This window comes from Barbus barbus (assembly GCF_936440315.1).
Source record: "Barbus barbus genome assembly, chromosome: 1".
Classification (NCBI taxonomy): Eukaryota; Metazoa; Chordata; class Actinopteri; order Cypriniformes; family Cyprinidae; genus Barbus; species Barbus barbus.
The window spans coordinates 5,393,674-5,417,922 of NC_136729.1; the positions used below are offsets into that span (position 1 = coordinate 5,393,674).

A 24,249-nucleotide genomic window follows, 5' to 3' on the forward strand; every position below is an offset into this window, starting at 1 on the left:
TATTCAAATTTTATCCAAATATTTTCTTTTGCTAAATATATTAAACATTATGTACCTACAAAGCAAAAAACACAAGTCATTCTTTAGTGATTATCCAAATGATTTATTTTCACAATCCAATACAGGGATATTAAAAATTAAACATCTGAAATTATTTGAACCGTGAAATATAAAGATTAAAAATGATCTAACAGCATGTAATAAAGATTAATATCAATATGCATCAAATTATACCTTCTACTTATAAACCAACAGAGGGACCATCTGGTTTTCAGCAAATTATGCAAGTGGGAAAAAATTGATTTCTTCACCAGTCATTCATATCGACTCCAGCAGCAACTTTAAGTCACAATCAATAAGGACACAAACTGTGATGGAATGTCAAAACTACGAAATTCATTTTTTTTTTAATTATTAAGGTTAATTAAGAGTTAAGTAGAAAAGTTTTAAGTATACAGTATGTCTAATGATCAAACCGAGCTCAAATGCATAAAATAATGCCGATACTTTTACAGGAACTGATTAAGATGTCAAAAGATTGTGTAATACCACTGCATTTGTTACATACAAACACAGGATGATCCATTAAAAGTGTTAAAAATGATCCTTTCTTGGTCTTCAAATATATTCTTTATAATATAATGGAGGTCTTTACAATATCATATATCTGCACTGGTCCAGTGAACAGAATGAAAAATCAGAATGTTATCAGAAAAAAAAATAGGACACTATGCATAGATGTTGAGCTAAAATCTACAAAAAAGTCTAAAATAGTACCCAAATTTTCTGGATAAAATCCAAGGCTCTAACAGAGGTTGTTTTGACAAATGAACAGAGAACAAACTCAAGATTTTAAGGCTATGAACTAAAACATAAACTGCACAAAACATACACTATCAATGCAGTGCAATAACATACATTGAAACAAATGTATGTTCTCATCGGTTACTACAATGTAGTATAAGACTAAAACAGACAGAATGAATGTAAGAAGTCGGTATTACAGTGTCCTTAAAAACTGAACAGTTAATTCCAAAATTAGAAGTTTTCAAATAGTGATGAATCAAAAAATGAAAGGCCATGCAGTTGCTTTAGGCCTTAATACAGCATCTGGGGAAAGCCTTTGAATTCAAAAGCTTATGTGCGCGCCCAAAAATACTCGTTATAACACTAAATGATGATGTGAGGTGTATGTGTGTTTGTGAGTGACTATGCATATGTGTGCATCTGACTGCAGAGAGAATAAAATGACCTTTGCATAGATTTAGCATAATTTGGTTCAATATGGACCTGGTTAGACTGGCTTAATTATCATTACCAAATACTGTGTTGAGCTGTTGGGTCACCCTAATGAAGGTGGTCCGACGACTCAACTCTTTAAGCTTAGCAGCACCCACATATGTGCAGGTGGAACGAACTCCACCCAGCACATCTCTCACCGTCACCTCCACAGGCCCTTTGTAAGGCACTTCAACCGTTTTACCCTCCGACGCCCTGAAAACACAAAAATGACAATTAATATCAATCAACTCAAGAGTGGTGTTGATCGTCCAAACATGTAAATCAAACTGGCCATTATAGATTTAATAATGATGCTTTTGTCTTTTTAAAACTGCTTACAGCAGAATTTGAATCATATTTGGTAGCATTGTAGTTATTTTCCTGTTTATTACTGTTAAGCTGCTTTGAAAGATTCTGTATTTTATAATGTGTTATATAAATAAAGATTACTTGATTGGGTATTTACCAAATAACATTTGTGTTATGTAATTTACAAACCACTCGATAAAATAATCCACAAGCTCCAGCATGATCGTGTCTCTCTCATGAGCTTACCTGTACTCTGCTACACCTCCAGCATGCCTCTTCATGGCTGTGTCTGAGCTCATGCCGTAGAACAGTTTGTACTTCTTGCCGTTTTTCTCTATGATTTCGCCCGCACTCTCAGAATGGCCAGCAAGCATTCCTCCCAGCATCACAAAGTCTGCTCCAGCTCCTGTCACACAATTTAGCCGATCAAACACAAGCTTAATGTGACACCGGTTGTGACCAACATCTAAAAAAATTTGGCCTTCTAAAACGTGTTGCTTTCTTGTTGTATGGTATTATTACAATGCAGTGTTACCAAAACTCACCAAATGCTTTGGAGACATCGCCTGGGCAGGTGCATCCCCCATCCTACAGCGAGATGAAAAACAGATCCCACAAACACATGATCAAAGCTTATATGTCAACAAAGTACGCAAGCAGCATGGTCTGTTACTCTTCATTGTTAACTCTATAAAGCCTGACATAATGTCAGGAAAAACCATTTGTTTAAAATGGAACAATTTATTCAACCTTCAAGCGAAATATAAAAGAAAATTGAAAAATAAATAAATAAATAAAAGTGTGTTTGCCTCTTGTCCATATTTAATACATCAGGCTTTTATGGCCCATGTAATATAATGAGAATATTGAGCTTATACTAGAGGAGGAAAAACCTCAATTTAATTTTAGGCCCAAACTGAGCAAAAATACACCATTTGGAGCATGATATTGTATGCGTGTTTTTTGTTGTTATTTTCTTTTTTAATATGGACAAAAAGCAATATTACATTTGATTGCTAAGAGTATAAGATTTTTTTAAAACAGTATACCCTTACATAAAGAAGAAGAAGAAGAAGAAGTTTTATTTATATAGCGCCTTTCCATTGCTCAAGGTCGCTTTACATAGAGCTATACAAAACATTTACATACCCAAAAGACAATACAAACATATACAAAATAAAGCCACATTATCCAAAATGCAAATTAAACAGGTACGTTTTTAGCTGAGACTTGAAGGTAGATAAAGAAGATAAGTTCCGAAGTGTAAGGGGTAGTGAATTCCATAATTTCGGAGCGTTGACACTGAATGACCTACCACCTACAGTGGACAGCCGATAACGAGGAATAGACAAAAAACCAAGCTCAGATGATCTGAGGGGCCGGAGTGGAGAGTAGGAGTACAGTAGGTCAGACAGATATGGAGGTGCAAGACCGTTTAATGCCTTAAATGTGAGAAGTAATATCTTAAAATGTATACGAGATGCCACAGGTAGCCAGTGAAGATCATGCAGTAGAGGAGTAATATGAGCAGAACGCCTGGTGGAGGTAAGAAGTCGTGCTGCTGAGTTTTGAACATACTGTAACCTTGCAATAAGTTTTTTAGGCAGACCGAGAAATAGAGCATTACAATAATCCAGACGTGATGTAATTAATGCATGAACTAAGATTTCAGCATCAGCTGGTGTCAGAGAAGATCGAAGACGTGCAATATTACGAAGATGGAAAAAAGAGGTTTTAACAACAGAAGAAATGTGAGAGGCGAAAGATAGAGATGAGTCAAATAAGACACCCAGATTACGGACAGATGAAGAAGGCTTAACATGAACCCCCTCAATTTCAAAGGACAGGTCCATCCTTTTGACTGCGGCAGCAGAGCCAATCATCAAAATTTCAGTTTTGTTATTATTTAGCTTAAGGAAATTCAAGGACAACCAAAGCTTGATATCCCTGATGCATGCAGTAAGTGAGTCGGGCAGTGATAACCTATCAGAGCTGGTGGATAGGTAAATTTGAATGTCATCAGCATAGCAATGAAATTGAAGTCCATGCTTGCGTATGATGTCACCAAGTGGATATATGTAAATGATAAACAGAAGTGGTCCAAGAACCGAACCTTGAGGAACACCCTGTGAAACTGGAGCAGTGGCAGATTTAAACCCTTGTATGGTGATATAATAAAATGCATGTAAACATCAGTTGTCACTCTATATTTCAAAATAATATTTAGATTAGTAAATTATATTTAAATGCTTAGTTTTATGATCAAAGCTCCATAGTTTTAATTTTTTAGGGGCAATGCAATACAATAACAATTAAGAGATTAAAAAATTAAACGATACAGAAAAGCTTTTTGTATCATATTTGATCTACATTTTAACATGTTTTTCTAAAACATAATATATGGAAAATCAAGTAAACCTAAGCTGTTCTTTTTCATGTTGATTAATTCGAGGCTATAGAAATGCATAGGGTTAATGTAATGTAAGGCTTTATAGGGTTAATGTAAGAACTTAGCTCTGAAACACAAGAGTCTCACAGATATAATGTGTCCACCCAGGCCGTGTGCAGCATCAGCACACTCAATGACTGCGCTCAGCTGAGGATAACCCACACCGGTCTTCCTACGAGTGGTGCACACAGAACCTGCACACATGAACATATGTGTGAAGCTGGTGTAATATGAATCTGAACACCATCCGAAACTGTGATGACGTCACCTGGTCCAATGCCCACTTTGATGATGTCAGCGCCAGCAAGAATCAGCTCTTCAACCATCTCTCCTGTGACCACATTGCCAGCCTACAAAATACAAATGGATTTCAAAATCTTAAGATGACTGCTATTGAGACAATGTCAATGAAATGTTGATCTGCTGTTGGGTAACTGACCATGATAGTGTGTGTAGGGAACTTCTGCCTCACGTCTTTCACGAAGTTAACAAAGTGTTCAGAGTAGCCATTGGCCACATCCACACATATGTACTGAATCTGAGGTACAGCAGCCAGAATAGCCACCAGTTTCTCAAAGTCCCCATCACCTGTCCCCGTGCTGACTGCTACACTCTGGAGAAATAAAGATATCATTTAAATATCAACAGTCTAGGGATTTTTTTGAGCAGATTTAAATTCTAGCAAAGATATTGCTCACCTGTAAGCATTCTTGGTGTTTGGATGCAAACTCCTTCCAGTCATCCACACAATAATGCTTATGGATGGCTGTAAAGAGACTAAACTACAAAATAAACAAAAATGACAATAATTAAAATAAGCTGCTGTCTGGTTAAGAGGACAAAATCTGCACAGTGTAATTCAGTGAAATCAGAACAGATTTCATTCACACCTGATGTAAGACTAAGGCCATTTCAAAAGTCCCCACGGTGTCCATGTTAGCAGCTATGATGGGAATGCCACGGTAACTTCCCTTTGAGTTTCTAAACGTATAACTGCGCATGAGATCCACCTGAAACAGATGAGAGACAGAAGAGTGTGAAAAGTAAAGAAAGTGAACCTAAAATGTAGTTGACATTGCACCACATGTGTGATTGCAATAGAACTTAAATGAAACCGAGGCCAGACCAAACTAATACTCTATATGACATCTATAATGCAAATAAAAACCTATTAAGAGTTACTAACCTCACTGCGAGATTTAAGAGTGCTTCTTTTGGGTCGAAGCAGCACATCCTTGAAGTCGAGTTTGATATCATTTTCAATACGTGGCATGGCTGCTGAAGAGGATGGCCTTGAGACTGCTTTAACTGTATCTCACTGTCTGCAAAAACACAAGACAAGGGAAAGAAAAACATTCCCACTCCTTCAGTTATACAGTGTGAGACAGGAAATATCCTCTTTCATAATTATGTAAAAACTCTAAATCTATGATTAAACATTTTAGAATACCAATTACTTATTCCATTTCAGACAGGAGAGTAAAGCAATGCATCTTAAAAAAAGAGTCAAATGAAATGGCACTTAAATGTTTCACATCTGGTTCTGTTCTGCACGTTTTAGCTGTCAGATAATCTAGGCCACAAGATCATAATTGCTGCTTTTCTGTCATCTTGACTCCACATGTGTTTTCTGTCCATTACAAATAATTACACACGTGTTCTTATATATACGCGCTACAAAATAAATATTGTCCTACCTATAATTGCAGATGAGCACCTACTTGATGAGCTGTTTAGAAGAGAATGAAACCTTTTCCGGGTTGGAGGCGGTCGTTTTTGGAGCGCGGATGTTTACGGCTGTCAGCGTATGTACTGTAGTCTTTATACTGACGGCTTGCCTGCAAATTCAAGTTCAAACGTACGGCGAAAAACTACAGACAACGATTGATTTGTAGCGTACTGTCGCACTAAATGTCGCAAATTAAATTTTTCCCGGTCAGTTTGAATTCAATTTAAATATTTTGTTATTTAGAGCTAGTTTGCTAAGTTAAAAATATAAAACAATTTCTTCATCTTGCAAAGTTCTAAATCTTCAACTGGAATCGAATGCCGCTAAGTTCCACACGGAACGTTTCCTCCAGACTCTAGAACCGGTAGGAATTATTTTTCAGTGACGCAGGAACTTCGGTGTGAAATTGTGAGAATATTTTGACTAGAGGTGTCTGAATTTCTTCCACCATCGCCTGATTATATTCGCATTCAGTTTCCCTGCATGTATTTCTAAAACAGAAGAAGCCACAATGCTAATTAAAGTCAAGGTAAGAAATGAACGAAGAGCAGCTCTTTCACTGAGCACAGTTCATATCCAGGTTCTAGACTGAGCTAGTGTGATTATTTGATTAAATACAGTAAGTCATTAACAAACTGTGGTATGTAAATGATAAAAGACCCATTCAGAGGCAAATCTGATGTCTAAATGACTTAATCGTCGTCATTGTTTTTAAAGACACTCACTGGCAAAGAAATCGAGATCGACATCGAGCCCACAGACAAGGTACAATATAAAATGCTTAATAATTTACAGCATATGTTAAAAGATGAGCCCGCAGTTGACAGTAAAGAGCATTGATGCGTCCATTTTATTCAGGTGGAGAGAATAAAAGAGAGAGTGGAGGAGAAAGAGGGAATCCCACCCCAGCAACAGAGACTCATCTACAGTGGAAAACAGATGTAATGTATTTTATGTGCACATTAAATCATGCTCTTGAATATTTCTGTAGTTTTATTCTAAACCCTCCCATCTTCTCCACCTCAGGAATGATGAGAAAACGGCAGCTGATTACAAGATCCAGGGTGGCTCTGTGCTGCATCTGGTTCTTGCACTGAGAGGTGGGCAGGTCCACCAGCATCCCAGCAGCCTCCTCTCATCTATGTAACCGCCAGTCACCTTAGATATCTAGTCACCAGAAACCATTTGAACCATCTGGACTGAAGAGCGGTAGCCACTGCATTCTTTGTTTGTTGGAATATTCATCAGCTTCTTCCTGTTTATGCCACTCCCTCTTAATTTAAGAGCATCATTGTGCTCTTTTGGTTAAGTTTACAAGAAGTGTTAAAAATCAAGGTAAAACTGATGTATCAGTTTGTCAATAAAAATTGATGCAACCTTTTAATCATGTAACAGTGTTTATTCTTTCGTCATTCACATGGTTTTCAAGTTTTCTTCAATTGCTTAGGCTCAACTCTTGAATGAGAATGTTTTTCTCAAAACAATATGGTCAGATTTCTGAACAATAAACTAATTGTTCACACTAAATGTGAATTTCTCGAGTCATTTTCTACTAAATGAACATGGCTTACTGATTTTTAGTGAAATTCAAATCTAAACGTTCCTTCTTCGTGTAAGCAGTCTCATGCATGATCCTTTTAATTCTTAAAACCTGTCAGACATATATTTATGATATCTATAAATGTTTTGTTTGTTTACATGCACCACATTGAAATAAAAAATGCGTACACACAAATATGCATATTATTTTTCTGTGTACTTCAGTATTGACATTTTTATCTGCTGTTAAACACTATCTAAAAATCTCAGTGTGATACACAGTAGCATTCAGCTAGACAAAACTGACAATGTCAACAAAAAGTACATTTGTATATAACAGATTTTAAGGATTGTCTACCAAAAAAACCCAAAAACGTCTAAACATTTTGACCAGTATGGCTCACACGATGTCGAAACTTTTCATTTTGGTGACATTGGTCAATTTACTGACACAATAAGTAGGTTTTGAAGCATACAATTATGTTCTGTAGACATGCAGTGTAGTTGTGATGTCCCATAAAACAATTACACATATAGTTTAGAGAATAAGATTGTTTCAAAATGAGCCAAAGCGACTGAGAAAAACCGTAATGTGCAATCCATGTGGCGAATAAATAACCCAAGTGAGTTGAAAAACCTTTAAATTTAACGTGACAGCTGTGAAACTATTGAACAAGGTGACCTTAATCTGCCATTTTCCTAAATTGCTGCACTGCAGGTGGCAGTATAGCACAGTTTTTCCTGTCAGACTGAATAAACACGTCTTCCTTGGTTCAGCATATAGATTTATTTGTCTTTTAATATATACTGTTCAAACAAATACAAAACAGAGTAAACAAGAAGACTCTGGTACAAACCGTTCACCCCCAGTTGGGTAAGTGGTAATGTGAGCTATGTGGTCTTTATCATTTTAAACTGTACATATCTTAATATAATCTATAAAAGTCATTCTCTCATTGATTTTTATGCAATTGTGAGGACATTCAAAATATTAACATCCATCATTTGTTACTAATGTGACAATCAAATGTGTGACGGAATCCATTTTGCATGGCTTTTGGTATCACCTGTATGGTAACGTGTGTGTGGAAAGAAAAGCCAAATATTGCAGCAGAGTCGCAGCTTCCATATAAAATATACATAGTGTTTGTGTTTAGCACACAGTAGGCAGTGCTGGATACTGAGGCACAACAACGGAGCAGCATTACTACAACCAAAGGTGCTCTGCGCCTTCGATGATACATACATACAATGTGGAGGATTAAGCTCATGCAAAATGGATGTGCAATGAATTACACTGATATATATATATATTGCTTTTTATACAGCACCTACACACTACATATCTGCAAAAATAATAAAACAAAAACAACTGGCACTTTTCCATAGTCTTCACAAGTGGGTAAAGGTGTGACATCAATACAGAGGCACAATAAAAAGACCCTGTGACCACTAAAAAGCCTTACACGCTTGTATGGACAAGTGACATACATACTGAACACTTTAATCATGTACTCTTGAACTGAGCATATATTATTTACTTACACAAATGAATATATTTTAAGTAATTTTATTAGAAAATTAATTATCTTTAATGCTCTCCATTTGGTGTGTAGTTCAATTATTTACTATATTAATGTCATCATCTGGACTATGTTTGTTAGCTTGATCGATTGTTTCTAGTCCCTTGTATTGCACCTACATTAATATCTACATTCCATCTACACAATCATAATATATTGCGCATTATAAGACTGATTTAACAAGCTCTTCTGGCATAATTGAGTTCAAGTTTTTGAATATTCACATAATAAATGACAGGAGCAAAACTATTACATTCTCACAGGCTTTCAGCTACATCACAGACACTATCTATGCATCACTACTGTTTTTCATTTTTTTCACCATATATAACCAAAAGCTCTGCACTTTTGAATATATATTTGTGTTTATTCTTGTGAAGTAATTACACTGCGTGAAAGCAAACTTGCCGGTTATTACTGTGGCAATAAAGCTGATTGTGTCAGGAGCTATATTCTCTGTGAAAAGTCCACACAGACTTGAAGATACCATTGCAACACTTCATTTCACAATGGCCTCTTTAAGCTTTCACTGAACACTTTTTATATCTTCAAAAATATCAGAACGAAACATACTCTTCAGCAGTGATAATAACTTTATACAGTTTATGTAAAAGTTTTAAGGCAAATAAAAGAGCTTAAATTGTATCAGTACCAGAGTAACCTGGTAGAAATCTACTCTGAACCACCACAATTGGTTCTTCTATATATGCCTTAAAAATATGATGATTAAAAAAAGATCCCAGAGCTTTCCTTCAGGAAAGAGAACAGAGAAAATAAAATGTAAAAGAACAATAATTTCATAACGACAAAGGAATATGATTAGAACAGGACAATCAAAAATATCAAACTATATAAAAAGAAATGCTTGTGTTTTGGTGTGATGAAATACAATCGAAATGAGAAAATGTCAAATTAAAATACAGCTTTGGCTTATAAAAAACATTTATTCCTGGGAGTTTTGGGAGATAACTAAAACAAACGGAAAAATAAAGAGGGGGTAAGAATTAGAACATTAGAATGTACTCAATAATAAATAAATAAATAAAATAAACCCTGGCACCATTTCAGGTGAAGCCATGATGTATTTTGGCATTTTTAGCATAAACGAAACGGAATTCTAATTCTCATAGAAAAGAAATGTTTCAGAAAGGTCTTTTTAAAAAATGCAGACCCTTCCAAACCAGTGTTTATATGTAATGCATTCTAGAGCTTTATGTCATCCCACATTTTAATGTTGTAATTCTGTTGCACAGCAAATGGAGTAGAAAGCAGTTGCTAAGAGACTAGCAACTAGAGAGAACGGAGAATATTGAATAAGACCACTACAGCAGAACCACATGACCTGTGGAGCAGCTAGTCTCTGTTCATTACTCTCCTGAGCTTAGCCACTACACTCCAGTGCAACCCCCTCTTTATGAAAAGGCAAAATACAGAGGTATTGAAAAATCTGAGTTTGATTTCCAGTGTCTATCTGAATAAATCTGGCTGCCCATATGTGAGTGAATCAGTGTGTCTCCATATGTCTGTTCAGCAGTCAGCTGATTTCGGTGTCTGCTCATCCTCGGCTGACAGTGGAACCGACTGTTCCTTCAGTTCGATCTCTTCTACAGACTCCTCGTTTTTTTTCTCGTCCTCCATTGGGTAGACCACTACACAAAACTTCTGACCCAGGTATGTCATCTTGTCTGAAAACACAAAAAATTTATTCAGTTTACATACCATACCATTTTTCAGGATTTTTTGATGAATAGAATAGTTATTTGAAATAAAAATCTTTTGTACCATTATAAGTCTGTTTAATGCATCCTTGCTGTATAACAGTATAAATTACTCGAGTACATAGTTTGTCATAGTGATGTTATCATTAAGCTTAACACATCTTTGAACTGTGTTCAACTTACCAACAAATGTATTGAAACACTGTGGTTTGTTGTCCCAGTACACACCCAAGAAATAGACAGGGACTCCAGTAAGCATGATGGCCAAGCCAATGCCACACACCACAGGCTCAGAGTACAGAGAGAAAATCAACAGGAAGGCCCAGAAGAGCAGATAGATGACAGGCCACACCAGACTGATCTGTGAGTAGCAGAAGTAACGTTAGCAGGAAAAATGATCTTAAGGTTTCAGTTTATATGAGACGTATATACCTGGAACTGGACAATCACAACATGATGCAAAGGTTATTGATAGTTTTCACGTGACGTCACACCCTTATAGGAACGCCCACCTGGCGGGCAAAACAAAGTTTTGCTCCACTGACCACCAGCTATTTTAACGCAGATTGCATCAAGTAATAATGTAGTTAAACGCAGATATTAAAAGGTGAGATTCAGTGGACACCTTATTGATGATGTATATTTTGTACAGGCAAGAAGATGAAGGCAGAATATAAACGCAATGTGCAAAGTTTCACATTAAATAGAAAACCATTAGAAGGAAAACACTAAACCGTTAAGCAGACTGCGTTGATATTCCGGCCTCATCTGATTGCCTGTGTAAACTATGCATCATTCATTTGGTGATTACTGAATTTGATCTTTTAATATTACTGTTTTAAATATATTAAGGCACTTTAAGTGTTTTTACAACGTTTTGTTGCACTGTTTATGATTGAAATATTGCCGCGGGTGTTTAATATGGATTGCAAATGGCCAGAACTTGCATTTTGTTCAGAAATACCTTTGTTTTATTCTTTTGAGAGGTGATCTAAATATTTGTGGATGAAAACAGATGAAAAATTGACACGCTTGTGCAGCAGTTCTATGGATGTTTTGCCCTCCAAGTCTTCGAGCCGGTCACATGACTGAAAACTATCAATAGCAATATCAATAAATTTGCTGAATAGAATACCGGATAGATACAGAAGGTAAGACATCAATAAAAAGCCAACAACTATTGAGATCACTGAGCAAAAAAAATAGTAAAAAGGTTTGGTTTTGTTAACGTTGGCTTTCAGTAATTCTTAGGACTTACTTTAATTGGCCGGTGCATATCTGGTTGTTTAACCCGCAGCACGATCTGCCCCGCAACAGTGACACCGTAGAAGAGGTAGTTGATGAAACCCACATAGTTGATGAGTGTGTACATGTCACTGGTGCACAGCATCAGAAGTGTTGAGATGCACTGCAAGAGAGCAAGAGAGGGTGTTTGATGTCACATCATGAAGACCATTCATGTTCAAGAAAAGTGAGAGTGAGGTATAAAGAAGAGGGAGAAGGGGGTATATATATAATACTCACAGTGAAGAGCAGGGCTGGAATTGGGGTGCAGCGCTTCACATGAATCATAGCCAGTAAGCTAGGTAGATGACCTTCACGTGCACCCGCGAAGAACAACCTGAACAATGTGAGGAGGACCCAAGAATACTGTTATTTAGGATGCCAATATAATCATTAGAAGGGAGTATGTGAAGACACTGACAGACAGAAACGAGAGAGACAGACAGACAGACAGACAGACAGATAGATAGATAGATAGATAGATAGATAGATAGATAGATAGATAGATAGATAGATAGATAGATAGATAGATAGATAGATAGATAGATAGATAGATAGATAGATCATTGAGGCTTGTGTATGAATGATGAATGGATGGATGGATGGATGGATGGATGGATGGATGGATGGATGGAGGGACTGACCGAGAGGAGGTGAAGAGGGAGCCGTTGACCCCCCCAAATGTGGACAAGGCCACAGAGATGGGCATGATCCATGACATCACTCCCAACAGCTTCTCACCAAACGTCTGGGAGAGAGCAACAGAGTGGTGAAGGAGAGAAAAGAGACAAGCAGAGGAAAAGAGGACGTTGGTCGAATACATGCATTATCATGTCCATAATATCTGTGCTGTTTCATTAAGAAAGTCATTAGAACTGAATGCAGAAGATTCTGGAGTCTGATATATCTGTTTGAATGGTATACTGGCAGGCCAGGCATCAAGACCTCATTCCAAGTATCAATCAAAGAACTTTAAATATTGATACTTGGGTAGATATATCAAAGAATCTCCTGCATAAAGCAAAACAATCATTCAGTTTGCAATCTGGTAGTGTCTGAGTGGGAAGAATGGACACAGGTTACTCACCACAGCTACAGCATTAGAAGCCAGCAGTTCCTGAGGGCTCATGGCAGTGACGTAAGCAATGTTAGCAAAAACGTACACAAAGGTAACAAGGGGAATGGAGATGAAGATAGCACGGGGAAGGTTGCTGTAAGGAAAAATAAAAAACAAAAGTGTTCAGTCAGAAGAAGTACATTGCATTATTTCAGCTACCAACTACAACTACAGGCAGATTCCAGCTGCCACTTCAGAGCATTGTGTAAAATTATGCAGTGATCCGTTTGGCTCTTTCTACTTGTGCAGTTTAATATACTGCAAACCATTCCAACTATTGATCCATTATGTAGTTCTCTGCTGGATATTACAAACTTGTATCTTGTTAACGCTAATTAAATATTGAGAACACGGTGTTGAATTACTGTAAACCCTTTGGATGAGAATTGGCTTACACATAGGGGTCGACGAGTTCCTCTGTGACATAATTGAGGAAATTCCAGCCACCATAGGCGAAGGACCCCTGTAGAAATGCTAGAGCGATCAGACCGATATCATAGTCTTGAAACGGCTCGAAAGCATTGGCCGGCTCCAACCAGTAATACTCGCCTGGAGAAAGAAGAAAGGGAACAATAGTGATGAAATATTCAAAGGAAAATTCGTTACAAAATGCCTCTTGTTTATTAGCTAGTTAGTTAATTTTTAGCAAAACCTTTCACCCGAAACAGCTTAAAGTTATCACAAAAACAGCAACCTCGAGTTCTCTGGACCAAAATATCATTGTGATTGTAGTAGGTTTAAGCAGAGCCAGATAAAATCAGATGGATCAAGCTGGTAGTAATCTGGCTGAACTGATCTTGGACCATAAAAAAAAACCTGGTACCAATTTTTTCCAGCAAGGCACATTTTATCAATATGGTCTACCATCTCTGACAGATTCCCACCAGCTAGTAATCCACCTAAAGCAGCTTGAACCATTTAGAAACCAGCAACCATGTTCCAAAATGCAACTACAACTTTTAACTGGTTTGGGTTGGATTTTCTGAGCATACAATCTTTTTGTTACCTAAGCCATAGTGTTAATACCACATTTCTAGGGTCAGGACTTTGGGTCACATGTACTCCCTGAACCCTCTCTGAGAGCATATGTGACCTTGAAGAGCCCACATTAAAGAGCAGCCAGTGCCAACTAACCCAAATCCAGTTTTTCTTAGAGATTTGGCGTGGAATCACATCTGTCACTCTCATATTATCAGGTCAGCATCTGAGCTAACAGGCCATCGCCAGTGTGATCATTATTGAATCCTCTCTGACGCATCAGCTGTGAAAGCTGCATTATCAGTGTTATTTTTTATTAGAGGGTTTGAACCCAGCGACTTCTGCTGAGACTACGAGACAGAGAGGGGAAGTGCTGTGCTTTCAGTTTTTCTGGAGATTTTACGGAGCTACTAGAGATGAAGCAACATGCCCAAAAGGACAGGGAGTCACACATGCACACTTCTACAAACGTACACGGCACGTGCGCGCACACACACACACATGCACACGTACACTCTGATATTTAGCACAGACCTTCTTGAATAGCCAGTAATATATAACAAGCACACACACATACAGAGACATATGGTGCCTACCCTTGCAGATTTGTACGAGGCCCATGATGATGATAAGAATGAGGGCCAGAAGTTTCCCTGCAGTGAAGACATCCTGTACCCGTGTTGCCCAGCGCACGCTAGCACAATTCACCCAAGTCAGCAGCACTGTAACACAAAGACATGGAGGTTACTAGGCTGGTTACACACACACACACACATTATGAGCCTTTGGTGAGATTAATGGCCCCCTGCAGTTTGAGCAGTCTAGTATGCTGAAGGATTATAAAATAATGCTTTCAGCTATGAGGAATAAATCAGAAACACAAATGAAAAGCTCTGAATAGACCTTCAGGAACACTTTTTAATATATATAAACGTTTGAATGCACTGCAACATCTGAGACAGATAGACGGGTGAAATAAGGCAGCACAAAATAATTATAATATGAAATTTTATTGATTTAGCAGATGTTTTTATTCAAAAACTGTATTCATTTTTTAAATCTACAATTGAGAAATTGCTAGCATCATTCTAATGGAAACTTTCAAGCAGTGATTTTTTTTTTACCTCATGATTTTAAAGAGATTACATTAAATGTTTGTACTTTAAAAAAGTATTAAAAGGTGATTAAAAATCAGGAGAAAAAAGTAACTAGTTAGAACATGTAAAATATGTTTTCTTATACATTCATATACATTTTTACTTATTTAAATTTTTGTTGAAAAAGTAAATGTGCTAAATAACGCTCACAGTCACATGCACAGTCTTCTGATGGCATGTGACAGACATATTTGGTCATAAAATCAGAGAGACGCAAGAAACATGAGCACGCAAGTAAACTTTGAGTCTTGCACTTTTGAGAACTTGCAAGACATGCAAAAAGGCTGCTTTATGATTTGCACTTCAGAGTTCAGCTTTGTTCTTTTTCATTTACATGCTATTCATGTACTTGCAGCCAAGCAGTAATTCAAATCACCCACCTCAACAGGTAATTAAACAAACCAATATTGCTATGTATATTTAATTAACCTATCAACAGAGCAAGTATATACAAAACTAGAGTGAACTGGATGTGAATTGAGTCAAACTGCTTACACCTGGAACAGCATCTAGTCACGACAGTCGCTGACATTACAATGCTAGTCAACTGTAATAAGGTGGAGTAAATTTTGTTGCACAAAATCCTTTATAATTATTATTTGTGGCTAATGGGACACAAACAGTTTGACAGTGCAAAGCGACACCCTGCCTAATACAATATGATGGGAACGCAGGCAAACCAAACACTACAAAGCTTTGGGCAAGGAGGTGTAATCCTTATGTCTTATCTCTGTGTAAAAGCAACACCGCTGTACAGAGCAATGACGTGCCTTTAACTGAGCCCAATCGTGTCTTGAGATAAGGGCAGTGCATTCTGGGAAATGGACTAGATGGGATGTCTTAGAAGCTGGTGTTTGTGAAACTCTTTCGGAAAAGAAAAATAAGCAGAGACAGGACTAAGAAAGTTACAGACTTGAATTGAGGTAGTGAAGTCTGCACTACATAGTATACCGTGTTAATGCAAGCATGCAGAAACATTCCTATGACAACAGAAATCTTACTGCAATAAGCTGCTTACAGTGGAGGTCTCTCTCTCACACACACACACACACACACACAGGCAGGCCAGAGTTACTCATTTAACATGTTATTGCCTTGATATCTTGGATTTGATGCAAGTACAAACATGTGCTATACAAGTTTTCTCATATTCAACAGCCCGTTGAACACAATGGGCTCTGTTTTAAAACCAAGTGGACTGTCTTGCTCTTTTACTGCCTACATAGGCAGCATCCCACCTTAAAATACATTGATCTGTAATACAAATAGCATGTCACAGGCAAAGTTTGTTTCACAACTGATTTCAATTCAGTTAGCATTGTTGCTAAGCTAAGCATGTGAGACCAGCTTTGATAAATCACAGTGCACATAAATATTTGGATAAAATAGTCAGTTTTTAAGTAGATTGAACTTTTTAGTACATTATAAAATTGAATGACTTATACAGTAAGTATAATAATATTCAACATTTCTCTCACTTATCACTTCTTAGATTGATTTTTTTCACTGAGATTGTCAGAATAGTTGTGTCCCATTTTGCATACTTATGCCCTTTTGAAGTATAAATAGTGTGTTTACGCTGAAATTCCAAAAGGAAAAAGTGCCTTTATGATGAAAATACCTTGATGATGCAATAGACCTTCATTTTTCCTTATGTAGCAAAGTCTAAGGGCATAGTGCGGCATTTGAGACACAACTATTTCCTTATTGGATTGTCTTCTCTGAAAAATATAAATGCAATATTTCCAGACTACCTTTTGGAATAGTGTTTGAGTCAAGAGTGTGCCTATGTTCCCTTAAAATGCAGCCTACTTACGCATGTTCTGAAAGAGAACTGTGCGCACACTTACAGACAAGACAAGTTCTAGAACAAATAGCATTAAGGAGGTATAAAGCAGTAGGGTACAAGAGCAGGGACATCCTGTAAAACTGTGCCATAGTGTCCACTTTTGCCCTTTCACTCAATTCCTGCCGTTCTCTAAACAAAACAAAAGCAAAACTAAATAAGAAGAAAAAAGCTTCAGAGCAGCTTGAGAACATCTGGTTAGTTAAAAAATAAATAAACAAATCTTCCAGTCCGAATATTTTGATCTTGATACAGTCCCCCTACATTAAGAGCCTACACAATGAATGCTGGATCAGCTCTGTTACCCTACAAACTGGACAAACATCTTGTACTGGTTTACAAGCCAAACGTTAAATAGATCATTCTCACTCCGATTCATAAAAAGACAAGGGTTATGAACTGTTATTAAATTATTAATCTATCTAAACAGCTGTTCTTAAAATGGAACTTATTGAAGAAAGGTTAAATATCACCTAATATCTTCTCTTGACCTCTCTCTCTTTTCCTAAGGGTCTCTGTTGTTTGTCTGTCTACATATAGCATGCAGTATTTGTAGCTCCAGCGTGAAGTTTGCAGAAAGCCCACGCTCAAGGCTTCTTGACACCTTGAAAAACTCTCTTTCACTTTCATCCCTCTCTATCCCCTGCACATTTTCCCACAATCTTTCTGTCCACTCTCCCAGGATAAGACCCCTCGACCTTCTTCATTCACACATCAATTCATCTCGCTCTTTCTGTCAGTCCCCAAACTCTGTTTCTCTAGCCCTGGCTTTGAATGTTTTTTTCGCCTGAGCGTGATTTGACCTTATGGTCAAACATAAGAGGATGTACTGAAGTTCCCATTCCCGGCAACAAAGTGTGCATGCGCTATCAGAGAAAAATTTCTAAAATATACAAGTGTTAACAAGTGAATCACCAGCAGATGTGGAAATAGTGATTGTGTAATTTGTTGTTGCATCTGTAAACAACACAAAACAATGTATTCAAAATACAGGATTTATGCAACATTTGCCATCTTATGAGTTTTCAAAACATTAACCTTAACATATTTTCACATCAAAGCCAGATCCTCTTTTAAATTTGATTTTTTTATTTATTTACTTATTGCATTTAAAATTATTGATTCTACTTTTAATTAAAGAATATAATTTTAACATCAGCCATGAACATGGTAATTATTAATGGTCTTAATGGTATCTTAACAGTATTTTAATATTTGCATTACCAGGACAGGTGACTAGGAATTGACAATGCTTACTAAGGTAGGCCTTAAATTTTAAATGGAGGCCTTATAGCAAAATCAATAGTCATCTTAATATGCATGTCAAAATCCCTAACATTCCTAAATACTAGGACAATGAGATCTTTGTTTCTCCTTCTGGTACTCACACAAGCAGATACCAGCAAGCAGACGCAGACCATTCTCTGGGGGGAAGCAAGTGGGGAACAGAGGCTGCAGGACATAGTTGGAGAAGGTGAGAGCAATAACCGCCTGGTTAGTGGGGTAGATCACCAACACAGCGATCCACAACCGCAGGAACCTGTAGCACAAAATCACACATAGATGTTATAATAATTCCCTAAAAACATACTTAACTATGTTTCATCTTAAAAAACACATAATAGTAATAACATGATTCTTTTTAGCTAGCGATAAGCATTGTGTTATTTGCATATAGAAATACGTTTATCTTAGGACTCACCATTATTTGTTGGTGCTGAGTGAAATCGAGTCACGACTGAGTGACCAAATAATGGCTGTCCACTGGCAGTATCATTCATTAGAGCAGTCACAGTGCTAAGCAAAGGTTGTTGGCATGTGAGCAAAGCCAGGGCTAATTACTATATAATGACAGATAATGGTGTTTACTCATTGAAAAGAGAATACAGGCGTTTGAGGGGACAGAACTAGCTATTCATTCTGAATTTTTTCAGCTATCCGCTTTATATGATTTTACATGAAAATAGTAATATTTATTGCACATTACATTACAAGTCCACAGTAACTCAAAATATTTTGTCTGTGATGGCTGCAAACTAAATAAATAAATATATAATTATTTTTCTTGAAATTTCTGACTTATTCTGACTTACTGTCATGACCCTACACAATAAGGTTTCCATTACTAATAATAAGTCACCTACTTAAAAATTAAAAGTGGATGCAGCCTTTGGAAATAATATAGACTTTGGACTTTGACTGTTTAGAAGTAGCCTCTGGAACTAATATTAAAGCCAAAGTGTGGCTGAAAACCTCACCCTGCCAGCCCTCCGAAGATGTCCTTGACATAAGAGTAGTCGCCTCCAGATTTGGGGATAGTAACACCCAGCTCAGCATAGCAGAGTGCGCCGATCGCTGTTATAACACCTGTGACGATCCATACGATGAGGGCTAGGCCCACTGAACTGGCATTTTCCAACACGCCCTTTGGGCTGACAAAGATTCCAGAGCCAATAATATTACCTGTAAAAGAAAAAAAACAAAGAGGTTGAGAAAACAGAAAGAATTGGAGCTGTCATGTCACTATATAAGCTTTCAATTCTCACCATGAACTCCACAAAAGCACTGATTATGTGTAACAGACCTACGCCTAATGGATGTCTGCATGAATCTACTGAAGCGCTCTATCTACTGAAGCGCTTTATCTGGAGCGAGGATTTAAAGAGATTTTAGATTTGTAGAAATGCATTAAAGATATACATTTTAAAGTCAATATTTATTTTTATGTTTTGATGCATATTATAAATCTATACAACTTTGTTGAAAAAAGTAAATTATAACACAGTACTACACAAAACTATAATTGTGTGCACACAGAAATTCACTCCAGCGTGCTCTTAAAGATAAAACATTATTCAACTGGACAAAGGAAAAACGATTTCTTAGGCAAAAACCGCCGATCTAATATGTGAGTCAGTTTGTGAAGTGACTACCGCCTTTGCACATGGACTGTAACTGTGGTTTACACTTTAATTTTCTCTGATTGCACTACTTGTCTGGGCTTTTTACACAAACTGCTTCATCTGGAATTTCAGGTCTGTGTGAGCTGGAGAGTTTCTGCCTTATTACCTCTGTGCCCTTGAGTATGGCAACTAGTCTTGGTTTTCCAGTGGGATTGTCACAGCAATCGTGTTCTGTAAATAACTTTGGAAACAAGTGTCTGCTAAACACAGCCACTGTAAACAAGAAATCAGATGACTTCTTCTCTACAGCCACTGCAGTCATGATTTATTCACAGAATAATCTCTTCTAAAAGAATATCCATAAACCTTTATGACTAGACCGGATCATTCAGCTTTTGTCTTTGGGTGTTCTCCCCCTTCAGTTCTGTTCTTTAATCTCTGTTGTGAAAAACCTCGGTCAAGATATGATTATCACAAACTTCAGCATGTCCCATGACCTCAAAGTACAAGTTACACAACTTTATACAATCATAGGTATCTTTTACTATTGCCAAAGCATGTAGGGATTGATCTTGTTTCAGCCAGCTAGAGTATTATTTGACTATATGGAGGCTGTGAAATGTGGACATCAACACGTTTTAAACTGTGATCCTTAAAGGGGCTGATAGATCATTGTGCACACTTGTAGATTGAGAAGTTTTGCTGACTCAAGTGGGAAAAAAATGCAGATGGATTTCCTGTTCATACTGCATCCTTTTGCTTCCCTAGTGAGTGTTCACAGCACAAACATCACAGGCAACAGAGCAGCAATCTCTGATTTAACATTCTAGTTTGTCAGTCTGCTCACATTGATCTAATCATACTGCGCTAAGCCTTGTCAAACACTACATAGAAGTCACGCCTTTCAGTTCAAAGCCCTTTTATACAAAAGTGTCATTTGGCTTTTTACTGTAGAACATGCATGCAAATTAGCTGCACCATACTGTATTGTAGCATGATTTTAGATTTGAAAAAAGCTAAATTTATGATAGCATTGTTGTCAGATTTGAAACATTAAGGTGTAGTCACATCTACTGTTTTTGGGAAATTTTTGCAGACAAAATCCAGAAAAATTTCAAAAATTTGCTTGGTTAGTTACTTTTTGTGAGCTGTGCTTCATATATCACTACACTATTAACAATAGACAATAAACTTTTTGCCTGTGAAATTTTTGCTAACAATACTGCAGCTTTATTCAGGATTTAGGTCATTGATTGCCTACATGCATTATAGTGCACAGGGTGGTGCCACAGTGGCCACACTTACCTAAAATGAGTTCACTCTTTGCTATCAGCTTATCATATTTGAAAGTCCATCACTGTGCAGAGACATGGCTCATATATTGTGCAGTAATGTACAATCCTGGTACTTTGGTACATTTATTTATTGCTCTTGGTCTCATGCTTGCTGAGATGAATCCCTCTCAACTGTCCTATTGATTTTCTTTCAGGCCTCTATTGATCCAACTGTTTCTGTGGGTCTGTAGCCTTGGTACTAGCCAGATGTTTCCCTTTTACAAATTCACATATAAAAATCAGAGTTTGGGTTAACGAAGCAAGCCATTTGAACAAAAACATGGTCTCTTTTCATTAAACAGAATAGGTTCAGCTGTGATCTGTAATGGTTTGTATGATCACCACAAACACCATACTATCAACACTGGTTTCGGTTCTATATCAAACTGCAACTGAGAAAGAAAGTAAAGATCAAGACCTTTAGTTTTATTGGTTGAGGAGGACACGATCCAATTATATTCAATGTTGATTATATATAACAATGATTTTCACTTTGATTTCATTTTAATCATCTTACTGGGGGATTAATTGATTTGCTGACTGGTTACATCTAGTTGGACACACATACAACTTTGCAAGCTTGTAACCAGCTTGATGTCTGATGTTCAATCCAAAAGCATCTCTCTGTTAGCTCTGTTGGATCATTTCACAATCTCTTACTATTTCATTCACTTACAGAAGATTTGTCAAACTTTCTTCTCCTAAAATTGTTCCTGACAATTGTTTCCAATCTAATAATTCAGCAAATCAACATCCAAAAATGGGACTAAGCAAAAACGACAGAAAGTTCACTTTCAGGTCCATGCTTCATTTCCAGGTAAATGAGGGTTCAATATCACACTGAATGGGTTGATAAGGATGAGAATGGCAGCAGTTATAAAGTATTCTGATAAATTTAATAAAGTACACAGAGAACAAAGTCTTGATGAAAGCTTTGAGTGATCCGAAGCGACAATCACCTGATAATAATGTTCACGTGGGACGACTGAGAGCATGTGAATGCGTGACCTGATCAAGATTGCTGAAGAGGATTATCATATAGCTGCAGTTAAAATGTGGGTTGGGATTATCTTGGGTGGGTTTTGCTTTTCATTTTCTTATCATTAAATCAAATATATTTTTATAGCTTAATGCTGCCTAAAGCAATAAATGAGAATTGCTCTGCAATGTACGCAACAATAACCAACTTGACAATTTAACAAAAGTTCAGTCATGTTCCCCGTCTTTGCTTCCAACTCAATTTGTGGTTTCTCTGCCACAGACTTTTATTTTATTTGAAGAGAAAGTGAAGAACACTAATTTGACATAAGCATGCTAGGTGCATTTTTTTTTATTCTTGTTCCATATGTATTTTAAACCATAATGTTCTATTCTGAACAAAAAAAGCACATGCTTATTTTGCAGAAGTCCATAGACTAGCTGACAGCCTTTGTTGTTTTGAGTAAATAATAATCTTCTTTTATATGCACGTTGTTTGTGATCATTACATTGTTAATATTTAACTACAAAAGACTGATCTATAGTGATCTATAGCATTTGTATGACCAATACTGATTAATTTACTGATCAACGATTTATAAAAAAAAAAAAATTAAACTGCAACACATGCTAAACATAATGTCCATGAGAATTTTTACAGTAACAACAACAATAACGTGTGCAAAATAAGATTAACATTGATACCAAATATTAACATTTAAATGCTTTATCGGCCATTAAAAACCCTTATCATGCTCTACTTCAGTGTGCGCGCTATATATACACATAGCCTATACAAGTTAAGAAGAAAAAAAAAATATATATATATATATAATTTTTCTAACGTAAATGACCTATTTTCCATTTCATAGGACTGATCAGTGTGTGAGAGAGAAGCAGACTGGAAGATTTCAGCTTTATTCAGCATGCATGCTTGATCATACATCCGTTAAAAATCCCTATGAGAAATATATTTAAAGGAACAACATAACACTTACCGACAATAATGCCACAAGCACTGACGAGACCAATCTCCTTCTTCAACGCCACCGATGACTGTCCTGCAGCATTCCCCGCGTCTGCGGCTGCATCCTCGCTGGTGCTCGGGGCTGCGCTGCCTCTTTGTCTCGGTCCATCCGTCATGTTGGTAATTGAGATGTTCAGTCCTCGATATTGAGCGGTGATGCTAGAGCCGCGTACCGCTGGTCAGATCTCAGATAGCGACTGTAATGTACACATAAACAGCCGTATACTATCTCAAGCAAAATATGCTATGCGCCCTTTATATTTCAACGTGAGGCTGCTCTGAAGCATGTGTCAGTAAATATTGTGTGTAGTGGCAGAGTAAGATGTGCGACCGCCGTGAAAGGCTATACAATACAATTAAAATAAGGCACAGTCGATGCTATTGAATGTTAATTTCCTTTCCGTGCGTTAAAAAGCCATATACAGCACTAATTTGGAGCGTATAACAAAAACTACAGTAATGCTGCAGTATCAACTTTTATGTGTTGCGACTGGAGTCTGTGAAGGCTATTCAGGCTATATCATAGCTGTGAAGGCTATTTTAATCGCCGTTTAAACCAAAGCGCCACGGCACCAAGCCTGTTCAGAAATGTAACCTTCTTCCTGTAGCCTACCTATCAAATATCTGGTGCTTCTTCGTTCTCAAGACAATGCGTGCATCGTTTTGGCAAGGACTCCTGCCAAACGCCTTTGGGTAGTTCAGTGTCCGCGCGCTGAAAACAGTCTCCAGTGATATCCAAAGCACCAGTCTGTAGTATTTACTCCTTATGTCAGCCCCCTCCTACCGCCTCCATAAGTACAGTCGCACCTCCTCCCCTTCCCCCACGTCACTCCTTCATAACTTATGAGTCATAAGCCCTGGCAAGCTGTTGAACTGCACGGCAAGGAATATGACCTACCTCAACCAAACAATATACAATTTCATTTTTCTGTCGCTTCTTCCTAAACATCTCAATGTGTTTGCTTCCAAATTCTGGTGAAAATCTCATAAAGAAGGCTGAGGGACTTTAAAATGATT

General features: G+C 37.2%; 3 protein-coding genes across 4 annotated transcripts; 1 reads left to right on the forward strand and 2 right to left on the reverse strand.

Moving 5' to 3' along the window:
* Nucleotides 1-85: 85 nt before the first annotated feature.
* LOC306873192 (GMP reductase 1-like) lies at nt 86-6,134 on the reverse strand. Of its 2 annotated transcripts, none has more exons than XM_079422300.1 (10): nt 5,737-6,134; nt 5,226-5,361; nt 4,930-5,049; nt 4,738-4,821; nt 4,479-4,652; nt 4,308-4,389; nt 4,127-4,233; nt 2,136-2,178; nt 1,837-1,996; nt 86-1,494 (listed from the first exon to the last, which is right to left on the reverse strand). In XM_079422300.1, the coding sequence occupies exons 2-10, from the start codon at nt 5,310-5,312 to the stop codon at nt 1,305-1,307; spliced, it is 1,047 nt and encodes a 348-aa protein (XP_079278426.1). In that variant the 5' UTR covers nt 5,313-5,361; nt 5,737-6,134; the 3' UTR covers nt 86-1,304. The 2 variants fall into 2 exon arrangements, with proteins under 2 accessions (XP_079278426.1, XP_079278427.1); XM_079422301.1 differs by having other exon boundaries at nt 5,761-6,102.
* Nucleotides 5,802-8,085, forward strand: LOC306873209 (ubiquitin-like protein NEDD8). The gene is made up of 4 exons (XM_079422321.1): nt 5,802-6,297; nt 6,486-6,533; nt 6,627-6,709; nt 6,795-8,085. The coding sequence occupies exons 1-4, from the start codon at nt 6,280-6,282 to the stop codon at nt 6,913-6,915; spliced, it is 270 nt and encodes an 89-aa protein (XP_079278447.1). The 5' UTR covers nt 5,802-6,279; the 3' UTR covers nt 6,916-8,085.
* Nucleotides 8,078-24,014, reverse strand: LOC306873184 (large neutral amino acids transporter small subunit 2-like). The gene is made up of 12 exons (XM_079422287.1): nt 23,846-24,014; nt 23,204-23,429; nt 19,249-19,453; nt 18,379-18,530; nt 14,584-14,709; nt 13,405-13,558; nt 12,980-13,103; nt 12,537-12,640; nt 12,133-12,229; nt 11,867-12,016; nt 10,792-10,969; nt 8,078-10,575 (listed from the first exon to the last, which is right to left on the reverse strand). Exons 2-12 carry the CDS (start codon nt 23,346-23,348, stop codon nt 10,418-10,420), a joined length of 1,593 nt encoding a protein of 530 aa, XP_079278413.1. The 5' UTR covers nt 23,349-23,429; nt 23,846-24,014; the 3' UTR covers nt 8,078-10,417.
* Between the last annotated feature and the right edge of the window lie 235 nt (nt 24,015-24,249).